This window comes from Pseudorasbora parva, chromosome 5 (genome assembly GCF_024679245.1).
Source record: "Pseudorasbora parva isolate DD20220531a chromosome 5, ASM2467924v1, whole genome shotgun sequence".
NCBI lineage: Eukaryota > Metazoa > Chordata > Actinopteri > Cypriniformes > Gobionidae > Pseudorasbora > Pseudorasbora parva.
In genome coordinates, this window is record NC_090176.1 from 10,997,548 (window position 1) to 11,011,853 (window position 14,306).

General features: G+C 38.5%; 3 protein-coding genes across 4 annotated transcripts in view; all 3 read right to left on the minus strand.

The window, feature by feature from the left end:
- Positions 1–4,513, minus strand: part of LOC137075047 (NACHT, LRR and PYD domains-containing protein 3-like) — a 40,332-nt gene extending 35,819 nt beyond the window's left edge. Inside the window, exon 1 of the mRNA XM_067443217.1 lies at positions 2,682–4,513. Coding sequence (XP_067299318.1) covers positions 2,682–4,438 — 1,757 coding nt within the window. The 5' untranslated portion in view covers positions 4,439–4,513. The remainder of the gene's footprint in view (positions 1–2,681) is intronic.
- LOC137075054 (gastrula zinc finger protein XlCGF57.1-like) overlaps positions 1–14,306 on the minus strand; it is a 421,471-nt gene that overhangs the window by 258,683 nt on the left and 148,482 nt on the right. The gene's annotated exons all lie outside the window — the stretch shown is intronic.
- The window catches only part of LOC137075783 (uncharacterized), a 58,896-nt gene continuing 49,123 nt past the window's right edge, over positions 4,534–14,306 (minus strand). The window contains exons 3-5 of the mRNA XM_067444737.1: positions 4,993–5,098; positions 4,726–4,885; positions 4,534–4,589 (exon numbers count right to left, since the gene is read on the minus strand). Coding sequence (XP_067300838.1) covers positions 4,534–4,589; positions 4,726–4,885; positions 4,993–5,098 — 322 coding nt within the window. The remainder of the gene's footprint in view (positions 4,590–4,725; positions 4,886–4,992; positions 5,099–14,306) is intronic.

The window sequence follows — 14,306 nt, forward strand, 5'->3', positions numbered from 1 at the left end:
CCCATTATATCGCGAAAGGAAACTAATAAAAACACTCGATAGTGTTCTAAAGTGAGATGAATGAAGGTGTAATTTTAATGTTTTAAATTGGGATATGTAGTTTAATGCTAACTGAAGCTGTAATGCACCTGTTGCAATAAGAGCTTTGTCTATTTATGTTACAATAATTCACAGAATGTGCCTTCAGTTTTCTTTTCTTTTAGAAAGACTCTAGATAGTTGTAGCTTACTGAATGATACTGTCAGGGCCGGGGTTTGCTATAGGCGAGCTAGGCGTTTGCCTAGGGCGACAATTGTGTTAGGGGCGCGAGCGCGCTCTAGTGCCGCCCATTACTTCCCATTAAGCATAGAATCGGAACAATATAACAATGTTTATTAAACATGATCATCATAGGGCGCCCCTTCATACTTATCAACCTGATTATTAGATTGAATTGATGGTGATTATTGATTATTAGTTCAGGCGTTAGGTCAGGCAAGTGCTCATCTTGCGCGTTCATCAAAAATGAGACGTCTAAACCCGCGGATGCACAGAGACGGAGAAAGAAAAAAAAAGAAAGGAAGAAAATCGAAAGAAAGCCCAGTATAGAGGTTAGTCTTCTTATCTCAGCCAATATGTTGTTAAACAAAATAAAATTACTTAGTATTATCAATATTATCAACTAATATTTATTTTATAAATATTATTAATATTGTCACTACGCTATCACTTTCTAGTTTTCTACGTATTACTACATATTGCAAACATAACTTCACTGACAATAATCTAAAATAACCTACATGGATGTTTTTTTAAATATCAAAAGTCCAGTTTGTTATAAATATGGATAAAGTATGCACGTTAGTTATGAAAAGTATGCAATCTACATGGGTGTCGGGAGCAAATAAAAAGTGGGGCCTCTCGTTTTTTTTTTTTTTTTTTGACTGGAGTAACGATAGATGCCATATTATTTACATTAAACACAAATATGATGTGTTTTAGGCTACTTAAAGATTGATTGGGCCAGACAAAATTACGGAAATCACCATACTCTCTACAGTGGCTATAGTGTAGGGGTAAGACGCATGTCATCAAGTTTTGACGCATATCGATCAGAGGTTCGAATCCGCCTTTTGCCACACTCGCTCTATTCCCTTTTCCCTTCACATATCAGATCGGAAAGGCATTTATTTTCAATAAAAAGTGAGAAAATATTAGAAAAGTGGAAATAAAGCGTCTAACGTGTTTAATAATAAGTGCTTCTCGGTTAGGGGTAGGCCTAGGAACAGACATGTGCTGAATTAGAGACGATAAAAATGAGTGGGGCGGGGCGGAGGCGCGCAAAACTCCATCTCGCCTAGGGCAACCAAAGAGCTAGAGCTGGCTATGAATAATGGTATTGAATAATGGCTGTTACAAAACAAAAGATTCATAACAAAACAATAATGAGGATTACGTCTCAGACTTTCAAAAGTGTGAAATGATCGTTGAGTGAGCACATTGTAACATTAATTTAGCTGCTCTCCTCGCCAGATATTAGAGAAAAGACTGCAAACGTGTCTTCAAGCCAATAAACTTATCTGATAAAAGACATCTAAAAAAACAATCCAGACATGATCTTAGAAAATGTTTCATAACATTCATAGTTTTGGGTAGCCTAGAAATCTAGACGCACCCTAGCGGCAGCAAATTTAATTTGCCCGCAAGTGTGGTCTAGCAACTCTCAATTCCTATCTGAGCTGTATTCCTCAGAATCTGGACGGCCCAATCACATCGTGTAGGTAGGCTATAGAGTCGGCGGGCGGGGCCATAATGACGACGGCCGAGTTGCGTTTGCGTGCTTCTAGTAACACAGAAACTGGCGAACGGCGGCGGTCTTTCGAATCAGCTCTGCCCGCGCCTCCGGAAGACTTGGAGTTAAGCTTTTCTCTGAGAAAAGAACAAAGAGCGGCACTGAAGTCATTCTTAAACAGGGAAGATGTGTTCGGAGTTTCGCCGACCGGATACGGCGAATGTTTAATCAGTCAGCGAGCTCCCCTTCACCTTCGTTGCTCCGGTTGGTGTACCGCTATCCTATCGCGTGCAGAGGGAGTTTGAAAGACAACCGTTTATCCCGCCCCTCGGACTGAGCCCTGTCTAAGGTGAGTTTCCAGACCAAACATCTTGATGTGGGTCTGGCTTGTCAGGCTAAGTTTTGGCCATAACAGCCTCAGATTTTAAATAAAGCATGAACACACTTGTGCCTTCAATTTAGTTGTAGTTATAAGTCGTTATACTACATTCACATAATATTTTTATACATGAAGATAAATATTTAATTTGTATGTTTCAGCCTATATATCTCTATATTAGTAACTGTCTGAGTAATTATGAGTATTCAGCTGTAAACTCTCAAGTGTTGGCTTTCTAAATATATATTGGTTATTTGTATATTCAGAATACCGTACAAGCAGCTGTCTTTATACTATGAGCATGTCTAAATGCTCCATTTGCCAAATCAGAAGATGACAGGTAAGGGGTTAATCATAGTGTAAATCCATTTTCTAAATAATGTTAACTTGACTGAATGCTTAATTTCCACATTAAAATAATGGAAAGGCACATCATGAGCCCTTTAAGACTCTGAGCTCGTTATATAGGAGAAAACCTCTCATTATTCATAATTAAACATGATTCTTCATTAGTGAATAATTAACACTCACAGAGCTTTTCTGCAGTTGATCGCAGCTGGTATCAGTCTTCTTCTGCCCTCATCTGATGTGTTGTATTTCCTGGGGTTCAGCTCATCCAGCGGCTCCTCTGAGATCTGAAGCATGTAGGCGATTGTTGAGCAGTGACCAGGAGAGAGTTTCTTCTCTGAGTGTTTGTCTGATTTCACAAACTCCTGAATGTCTCTGGACAGAGTCTGATCTTTCACTTCCAGCAGACAGAGGAACAGACTGATGGACTGATCAGCTGAGAGTTTATGTTCATCTTTGATCTTCTGTTGAATGTACTGTGTGGTTCTCCTGATGCTCTCTGAGCTTTCCTCTGTGTGTGTCAGTAGATCCTGTAAGAGTCTCTGATTGGACTCCAGAGAGACGCCCAGCAGGAACCGCAGGAACAGATCCAGCCATCCATTCTTACTCTCGAGGGCTTTATCTACTGCTGATGTTTGTAGATCATACAGAGAGACTTCACCAAACCAGTAAGATCTGAATTCATGCAGTGGTTTCTTGTTCTTGATCACATGAGAGTAAAACAGGAAGAAAGCAGCGAGAAACTCCTGGAGGCTCAGATGAATGAAGCTGTAGATTTTCCTCTGATGAATCACAGATTCCTCCTTAAAGATCTCAGTGCAGATCCCAGAATACACTGCGGCGTCAGTGACGTCTATGCCGCTCTCTCTCAGGTCCTCCTCATAGAAAATCACATTGCCCTTCATCAGCTGATTGAAAGCCACTTCAGCAAGTTTCACAATCACTTCTCTGCTGGATGGCTGGAGTTTCTCTGGATCTCTCTCTTCATACTTCTGATTCCTCATGTTGATCTGAATCAGCAGGAAGTGGATGTACATTTCAGTCAGAGTTTGAGGGATTTCTGCACTCAGATCTACTTCCAGGAGCTTTTGAAGCACAGTGGATGAGATCCAGCAGAAGACGGGTATGTGGCACATGATGTGGAGGCTTCTTGCTCTTCTGATGTGGGAGATGATTCTGCTGGCTTGATGCTCGTCCCTGATTCTCTTCCTGAAATATTCCTCCTTCTGAGGCTCATTGAATCCCTGAATCTCTGTCAGACGGTTGATGTATTTGGAGGGGATCTGATTGGTTGCTGCTGGTCTGGAGGTGATCCAGATGAGAGCCGAGGGAAGCATCACTCCTTTCATGAGCTTTGACATCAACACATCCACTGATGAAGTCTCAGTCACATCAGAAACTTCCTGAGCGTCTGAAAACCTCAGTGTGATTCTGCTTTCATCCAGACCATCAAAGATGAACACAACTTTACACTCCTCATAAATCCTTAAGTTCAGATCGTGAAGTTCAGGATGAAAGTCCAGCAGAAGTCTGTGAAGACTGTACTTACGATCTCGGATCAAGTTCAGCTCTCGAAATGGAAGCACAAACATGAAATCTACATCCTGATTGGCTCTTCCCTCGGCCCAGTCCAGAATGAACTTCTGCACAGAGACGGTTTTTCCGATTCCAGCGATGCCTTTAGTAAGAACAGTCTTGATCTGCTGTTTCTCCTCACGTCCTGGTTCAGCTGAGGCTGTAAAGATGTCATTGCAGTAGATTGGAGTGTCTTGTGAGTGTTGTGTTCTGGCTGTTTTCTCCATCTGTAAAACCTCATGTTCTTTATTCACTCCTCCTCTCTCTCCCTCTATGATGTAGAGCTGTGTGTAGATCCTGTTCAGGAGGGCTTCGTTCTCCTGGGGTTTCAGTCCCTCAATTAATCTCTCATACTTGTTCTTCATGCTGGTCTTGTGTCTGTCTTTGACTCTCTGGAGGTCATCATTTATTAGTTGATCGTATCTATTCAGGGATGCCGTAACAGCTGTGAAAGTGTTGATCAGACGAGAGACTGAGAAGGCTCCTCCAGAGATGCTTCGCTCTCCATATACTCTGCTGAAATAACAAGAAGAACAGATTACGAAATATGAAAAATAAATTAAAATCTAAATTAATACAGATGTCAATCTTGTATTTTCTGTATAATTAATGCATTAATGTCAGTTTCAGTTTGACACTTTTCACAATGCACATTGATCCAAAGCAGCTTCACAGAAAACAGAGAAAAACACAGAGAAAAGGAAAACCGTGTCTTTCAATCCTCCAGCGAGCAGCTCAAGGTGACAGAGACCAGGAACAAACTCACTAAGAGCTTTAAGAGATGATGAAGAAACCAAAACCTCATCCTCAATCTGACACCAGAGATTTCGTTAGACAATTAGTATCTTATATCTGGACATTGGGATCAAAGTTCATTTCACCAACTCCATCTTTATGCTCAGAGTTGATCAGGAGTCACTGCTTCACTGAATCCAGGAGGATTACCCATGGATCGGTCACTCCTCACAGACACACAGCTAGGTACTGCAGATGAAGAACTCTGTCTCTTTCTCTTCCTGGAGATACTGAGAAAACACAGCAAAACTATTGCTGCTTCTTCGTCTCCGCTCATGTTTATTTTGAACAGTGCCCTGTCACTTTAACTGAGTGTGAAATAGACTCTGAACTAGTGTTGTAGTACTCGAGATCGGTCTTGGTCTCGAGACCGGTCTCGAGACCACATTTTTTTAAAGGTCTTGGTCTCGTCTCGGTATCGACCGCATTTTTACTCGGTCTCGTCTCGGTCTCGGGCGAAGACTCGGGATTTTGTCTCAAGACCGGTCAAGACCACAGCTGAAGGCATATAAAGAGCAGAGAACTCCACCCTGCGCTCACTCTCTCTGTCTTCAAAATAAGCAGATAAGCTCTCTCTGACACTTCACATATTAAGCTAAATCAAAAGTTCAGAAAACCGAATCCATGTTGAACGTTGCGCGTTCGGACAACTGTTTTGAAGTACCGCTCGGTGTGAATTGCATGCGCTCAAAAAACGTTTGACAAGCTAAACAGCTGACATAAATCATACATTAAATAAACAGGAAACAATTTCTATCCAGTTATGAAGTGTTTTCTGTGTGACAAACCTTCCGCGATGTTCTGACAGCCGTGATTCACACACAACGGGTCTGCTAATGTCCGATTCACGACCAAATGACTCATTTGAACCGAATCATTTTAACGACGGTAATAAGAACTGATCTGTTCAACAATGAACTGAACGAATCAGTTTACCGTATTTTCCGGACTATAAGTCGCACTTTTTTTCATAGTTTGGCTGGTCCTGCGACTTATAGTCAGGTGCGACTTATATATCAAATTTAGTTCATACTGACTGACAAGAATAAACATATAGCCGCGAGAATGCGCTCTATGCTGCTCCTGTAGCCTAATATTTACTTATAGACAACAACTTAGAAAGACTGAACACAAACAAAATGCCCCCATAAAGAAAATCTTATTCTGCAAAACACAAACAGCATGTTGTAAAATATGCAGCGGAGAACGAGTCTCACAGCGTTCGTCTCGCGTGGCTGAGCCTCTCCCGGCAGAGAGTTCAAGCGTCTGTGGACTTGTTCCTTCAGCTCTGGCCATCTTGCTTACAGTCCGCAAGTAGATTTCTTTTTCTTCTTCATCACAGTTAAAGTAACCTCTGCTTTTCGCCAGTCCCTTACAAGTTTCTCACTCACTTCAAACTTTCTTTCTTCTGCTCAGGTTATGCAGTGAAGCGGGCACGAGCGAGTGCACGCGAGCAGGCCTGTGCTCGCATGCGCGCGCGGGTGCTCGCGTGCTCGCATGCGCGTGGCTCCAGCTCTGCCCTAATGCGACTTATAGTCCAGTGCGACTTATATATGTTTTTTTCCGCGTCATGACGCATTTTTTGACTGATGCGACTTATACTCCGGAGCGACTTATAGTCCGGAAAATACGGTAATCATTTACTCAGAACACCTCAGAAATGAGAACACAAGTGTGCTTACCCAATTTAGCAAGAGTGGAGAGTAAGATTTATTAGTTTTAACTATCCACAGTATTTCAGCTTATGTATGTTGAATGTGTAGTAAAATAAATAGTCTAAAATCATTTAGTTTAGACTGGAGTGAGGTGAAAACAGAACAAATTTGTTTGTTAGCTAGCTGATCATTTTATTAAATTGTATATGGCAGAAAATGTGGCTATTTGTTAACTGTTAATGCTATTTCTAATATTGATATGATTATATACCAAAACAATTCAACCTGTTGGAACAAAAGAAACATCAAGATAAGAGATCATACATAATAGGAGATATAAACATAAGATAATAAAAAATGATTGTTTCGTTGCATTTAAAAAAAAAAAATGGTGTGTGTGTGTGTGTGTGTGTGTGTGTGTGTGTGTGTGTGTGTGTGTGTGTGTGTGTGTGTAGGTCTGTCAGCCACCACCAAAGACCATTTTTGACCCAGGAAAAACCCTGCACATGTGAGATATTTGTTAAATCAAACTGTAGTTAATCAAAAAATGCAAGTACAGGGTTTCTTTTCCTTGTTGTTGCACAATAAAGCTGCACAATAACATTTTCAATTTGTAAATGAAAAATATGTACATATATAAAATAATTTGCTTAAGCAGCATACTAATATCTGTATGATACATATTCCACCTCCTGTTATTCACATTCATTTAAGACATAATGGACTGTGTCTGAGATTGATACCTCATCCAGATTAGCATTCTTAGGGAACTTTGAGTTTTAAAATGGGATTGAGCGCTTTTCACAAAACAAAACACAAAGCTCTGTTAGTGTCAGTTTGGTGTTTGTGTCCACCATAGACTGTAAACAATATGGACACGTCGTCTTCAGTGCCTCCCATTGACAAAAAGTTAAGTGTTATTTGCTTATATAGAAAAAATATTAATTCCCACAAAGCTGCAATGCCTTTTGATTATTTGATCAAAACTTCTCTCATGGTACACTTACACACCCACACATATGAGAGAAGTGCCAATCATATGCATATTCCACATTTTATCATAAGTGTGGGGTCATGCATTGGTCTCGGTCTTGACTCAGTCTCGGCCTGTCTTGGTCTTGGTCTTGACTCGGTCTCGGCCCTTCAAAGTCTTGGTCTTGTCTTGGTCTCGGCCCTTCAAAGTCTTGGTCTTGTCTTGGTCTCGGTTTAGGTGGTCTTGACTACAACACTACTCTGAACTATAATATAATTTACTATTCAGATATGCATTCACATTACACAAGAGGGGCGAATAGTCAACAGATTTCTTTACCCGTACCTAAATCTGACTTTATGAAGAGGACCATGTTTTATAGGTCAGTTGTGTTTTGGAACAATCTTCCAGTTAGGGTTCGTGAAATCAAGGGAAAAACTGGTTTTAAAAAAAGACTATATTTGTTTTCAATATCATAATATTGTCTGGCTTGGTTGAGTGAGGTTGTATTATGTGCTATGTTGTTTTTCATTATTATATATATATATATTCTTCTTTTTTTTCTCATGTGTATTTACATATGATATATTTGGAGTAATTGTGATTGTAATTATTGGGTTTTGTATGTATTGTTTGGACCCCAGGAAGACTAGCTGTCGTCTCGATGTCAGCTAATGGGGATCATTTTAAATAAACAAAATAAACTCAGAGCTGCTCCTGCTTTACTCTAACAGACCTGCCAGCCTTGAAGAAATTTTATGAGTACAACAATGAATTTAAATAAATACATTTAACAACTGTAGAGTAAAAACATTAATAATTAAAGCTGCAAGCAGCATTTAGCGGGGTTCAAGCGTTTAAGGCCTTTTAAGCACATAGGCATTAAAGACATTAAGTTTTATTTAGCAAGATTTTAAACACTGAAATAATAGATGGAAAAATCAATTCACAGCCAATATAGGCAATTTACCATAGGAAATGGATGGTTTTTAAAGCTTTTTAACAGTTATAGCGCCACCTATAGTCCGATCTCTTTAAAACTTTGCATGCTTCATCAGCATATCATGCCACATATACCCAACAATTTTCGTGAATTTTTGAGCTTCCCTTTTGGGTTAGCGCCAACTAGTGGCCGATTTCTTTCAAAATTCTTACAGACCTCTAGGACCATGAGTCAAACATGCCCACCGAGTTTCGTTCCGATCGACCTCCGTTAACCCCATCTAATAGGTGCTCAAAATTCATTGGCTGATGGCGGCCATGTTTTTTGAGATACACCAATGTCCTCATAGACTTATATAGTAACTTGGGCCAAGACACTGCATACCAATTTTCAGGTCAATCGGACTAGCGGTCGTTGTTTTTTTCACATTATAGCGCCACCAACTGGTCAAACGTCGCAATTTTTTTATCGAGACCAAAAAATGAGCCCATACACATGTGTACCAAGTTTGGTGAAGATATCTCATTTCCTTCTTAAGTTATAGCCTTTTTAGTAAAATAGGCTCCGCCCACAACATTCTTTTTCCACCCCTTAGCAACCGTAAATTGAAATTTCAACTTTTTCTCAATGAATATTGATATTCAGACTACAGAGAACATTTTGGCAGTGGTTTGGTTCCGATTGGGCAAAAAAACAGGGACTAGTTCGCAAAAGTAGGTATTTAAAGCATTTGACGCCTTTTGTATGAAAGGTTTTTAAGCACTGAATGAATTTGAGAGATATCAGGTGAAATGAAGTGATAAACTGACAAAATGTGATTTTAAATGTTATAATAGTGACTTTACAAAGTCTAAATATGAATTATAGAACAAAATGACTAATTTAACCAGTAGGGTGGCAGCAGAGAAACATTCATTGGCTCAGTTTCATTTACCATGATTCTATTATGATTTACCATAGTTTACCACAATTTACCACATTCTAGTATGATTAACCATGATTATTTTGTGATTTACTATAGTTTACCACAATCTCGTATGATTTACCGTGATTTTATTGTGATTTACCATAGTTTACCATGTTGTATTATGATTTACCATGATTCTAGCATATTTTACCATGATTTACCATGTTCTAGCATGGTTTACCATGATTTACCACGTTTTAGTATGATTTACTATGATTCTATTGTGATTTACCATAGTTTACCATGATTTACCATGTTGTATTATGATTTACCATGATTCTAGCATATATTACCATGATTTGCCACGTTCTAGCATGGTTTACCATGATTTACCACGTTCTAGAATGATGTACCATGATTCTATTGTGATTTACCATAGTTTACCATGATTTACCATGATTTTATTGTGATTTACCATAGTTTACCATGGTGTATTATGATTTACCATGATTCTAGCATATTTTACCATGATTTACCATGTTCTAGCATGGTTTACCGTGATTTACCATAGTTTACCATGATTTACCACCTTGTATTATGATTTTTCCATGATTCTAGCATATATTACCATGATTTACCATGTTTTATTATGATTTACCATGATTCTAGCATATATTACCATGATTTACCACATTCTAGAATGATTTAGCATGATTCTATTGTGATTTACCAGTTTACCATGATTTACCACGTTGTATTATGATTTACCATGATTCTAGAATATATTACCATGATTTACCACATTCTAGAATGATTTACCATGATTCTATTGTGATTTACCATAGTTTACCATGATTTACCACGTTCTAGAATGATTTACCATGATTCTAGCATATATTACTATGATTTACCACGTTCTAGTATGATTTACCATGATTCTAGCATATATTACCATGATTTACCACGTTCTAGTATGATTTACCAAGATTCTAGCGTATATTACTATGATTTACCACGTTCTAGTATGATTTACCATGATTCTAGCATATATTACCATGATTTACCACGTTCTAGTATGATTTACCATGATTCTAGCATATATTACTATGATTTACCATGTTCTAGTATGATTTACCATGATTCTAGCATGGTTTACCATAGTTTAACATGATTTACCATGTTCTGGCATGGTTTACCATGATTTACCACGTTCTAGTATGATTTACTATGATTCTATAGTGATTTACCATAGTTTACCATGATTTACCACAATTTACCACATTGTAGTATGATTTACCATGATCCTATTGTGATTTACCACGTTCTAGTATGAACAAATTAATTGGTCAACATTGTCAAAATGTCATTTGCAATGTAGTTTTAATGATTTTCTAAACTGGCTTACTGACCAGAATGAACCAATGAGTGGTCTTCTGCTGCCCTCTGGTGGCCGTTTATTATAGCAATTTTTGGGAACACACCATTTAAAGCAATGGTACCTCATCACATTTCTCACTTTTATAGAGGCATATATTGCCCGATCTCCATGAAATTTTTCATGCTTCTTTAGAGTAATATTCTGCACGTGCCCACCTATTTTTGTGAAGTTTGTAGTTTTCATTCAGGATTAATAGGTTTTTGAGCACGCTTTGCCAGGCCCCCTCTTTTTAAATGACCCTGTTATAGTCATCCAAATTCAAAAGTTCAACTTTTTTTTTAATGAATATTTATCTAGAGAGTCTAGAGAATTGTCCTAGATTGGTTTGGTTCCGATCGGGGAAAAAACCAGGGACTAGTTTGCAAAAGTATGTTTTTAACATAGTTGCAAATATTTAATTAATGATATGATTGACAGCAATAGTTCTAGAGGCAAAGTTGTTCAACATGAGGAGATCTATCAGGTGATATGCATATTTTGTGGATGGGTGCCACACCACGTGATTACAGAGCCATAAAACTCGTTAGCGCCAACTAGTGGCCGATTTCTTTCAAAATTCTTACAGACCTCTAAGGCCATGAGTCAAACATGCCCATCAAGTTTTGTTCCGATCAGCCTTCGTTACCCTTGTCTTATAGGTGCTCAAATTTCATTGGCCGATAGCGGCCATATTTTTTGAGATACGCCAATGTCCTCATAGACATACATGGTACCTTGGGCCAAGACACTGCATACCAATTTTCAGGTCAATCGGACTAGCGGTCGTGTGGTTATAGCTATTTTCATGTTTTTTTCACATTATAGCGCCACCCAGTGGTCAATCGTCGCGATTTTTTTATCGAGACCAAAGAATGATCCCATACACATGTGATCCAAGTTTGGTGAAGATATCTCATTTCCTTTTTGAGTTATAGTTTTTTTAGTAAAATAGGCTCCGCCCTGAGCGTCCATTTTGAACCCATGATCTTCCGTGAATCCAAATTTCAACTTTTTGTCAATGAATGTTCATATTCAGACTACAGACAACATTTTGGCACTGATTTGGTTGCAATTGGTCAAAAAACCAGGGACTAGTTCGCAAAAGTAGGTTTTTGACAAAATTCAAAATGGCGGAAAATTTTTAATGACGGAAATGAAATCGGAGATATACGTTTTGTTCGTCATGGTCTCAGCTTTCCAATGATATAAGACACTTGACCCTTAGGAGCAACGGTTTAGGAGTTATGAGCCCTTTCGCGCTTTTGGTTGCTATAGCGCCACCTATGGGCCAATCTGGCTCATAATTTGATAACCTCTCCTCGATTTTTGTACTACCTATTGGCCAAGTTTCAAGTCTCTAGCCCTTACAGTTTGGTCTGCACGATGCGTTTTTCGGCTGAATAATAATAATAATAATAATAATTAAAGCTGCAAGCAGCATTTAGCGGGGTTCAAGCCTTTAAGGCCTTTAAAGCACATAGGCATTAAAGACATTAAGTTTTATTTTGCAAGATTTTAAACACTAAAATAATAGATGGAAAAGTCAATTTACAGCCAATATAGGCAATTTACCATAGGAAATGCATGGTTTTTAAAGCTTTTTAACAGTTATAGCGCCACCTATAGTCCGATCTTTGTAAAACTTTGCATGCTTTATCAGCATGGTATGCCACATATACCCAACAATTTTCGTGAATTTTTGAGTTTTCCCTTAGGATTTATAGGCTTTTGAGTGTATTTTGCCACGCCTCTTTTTTAAATGGCCCTAGTATAGCCATCCAAATGTAAAAGTTAAATTTTTTTTCAATGATTATTGATCTAGAGAGTCCAGAGAATTATCCTTGACTAGTTTGGTTCCGATCGGGCAAAAAACCAGGGACTAGTTTGCAAAAGTAGGTTTTTAACATAATTACGAAAATTTAATTAATGATTTGATTGACAGCAATAGTTCTAGAGGCAAAGTTGTTCAGTATGAGGAGATCTATCATATGAAATGAATATTTTGTGGATGGGTGCCACACCACGTGATAACAGAGCCATAAAACTCGTTAGCGGCAACTAGTGGCCGATTTCTTTCAAAATTCTTACAGACCTCTAGGACCATGAGTCAAACATGTCCACTGAGTTTCATTCGGATTGGCCTCTGTTAACCCCGTCTAATAGGTGCTCGAATTCATTGGCCGATGGCGGCCATGTTTTTTGAGATACACCAATGTCCTCATAGACCTATATAGTACCTTGGGCCAAGACACTGCATACCAATTTTTTAGGTCAATCGGACTAGCGGTCGTGTGGTTATAGCTATTTTCATGTTTTTTTCACATTATAGCGCCACCAAGTGGTCAATCGTCGCGATTTTTTTATCGAGACCAGAGAATTAGCCCATACACACATTTACCAAGTTTGGTGAAGATATCTCATTTTATTTTGGAGTTATAGTCTTTTTAGTAAAATAGGCTCCGCCCTGAGCGTCCATTTTGATCCCCTTATCTTCCGTGAATCGAAATTTCAACTTTTTCTCAATGAATGTTCATATTCAGACTACAGACAACATTTTGGCACTGGTTTGGTTCCGATCGGTCAAAAAACCAGGGACTAGTTCGTAAAAGTAGGTTTTCAACAAAATTCAAAATGGCGGAAAATTTTTAATGACGGAAATGAAATCGGAGATATACGTTTTGTTCGCCAAGGTCTCAGCTCTCCAATGATATAAGACACTTGAGTGTGGACCAAACGGTTTAGGAGTTATGAGCCATTTTGCGCAATTGATTGCTATAGCGCCACCTATGGGCCAATCTGGCTCATAATTTGATAACCTTTCCTCGATTTTTGTACTACCTATTGACAAAGTTTCAAGTTTCCAGCTCTTACGGTTTGGTCTGCACGATGCGTTTTTCGGCTGAATAATAATAATAATTAAAGCTGCAAGCAGCATTTAGCGGGGTTCAAGCCTTTAAGGCCTTTTAAGCACATAGGCATTAAAGACATTAAGTTTTATTTAGCAAGATTTAAAACACTAAAAAAATAGATGGAAAAGTCCATTTACAGCCAAAATAGGCAATTTACCATAGGAAATGCATGGTTTTTAAAGCTTTTTAACAGTTATAGCACCACCTATAGTCCGATCTTTGTAAAACTTTGCATGCTTCATCAACATGGTATGCCACATATACCCAACAATTTTCGTGAAGTTTTGAGTTTTCCCTTAGGATTTATAGGCTTTTGAGTGTATTTTGCCACGCTTTTTTTCTAATTGGCCCTGTTATAGCCATCCAAATGCAAAAGTTCAACTTTTTTTCAATGAATATTTATCTAGAGAGTCTAGAGAATTGTCCTAGACTGGTTTGGTTCCGGTCGGGCAAAAAACCAGGGACTAGTTTGCAAAAGTAGGTTTTTAGCATAATTGCAAATATTTAATTAATGATTTGATTGACAGCAATGGTTCTAGAGGCAAAGTTGTTCAGCATAAGGAGATCTATCAAATGATATGCATATTTTGCCAATGTGTGCAGCACCACGTGATTACAGCACCATAAAACTCGT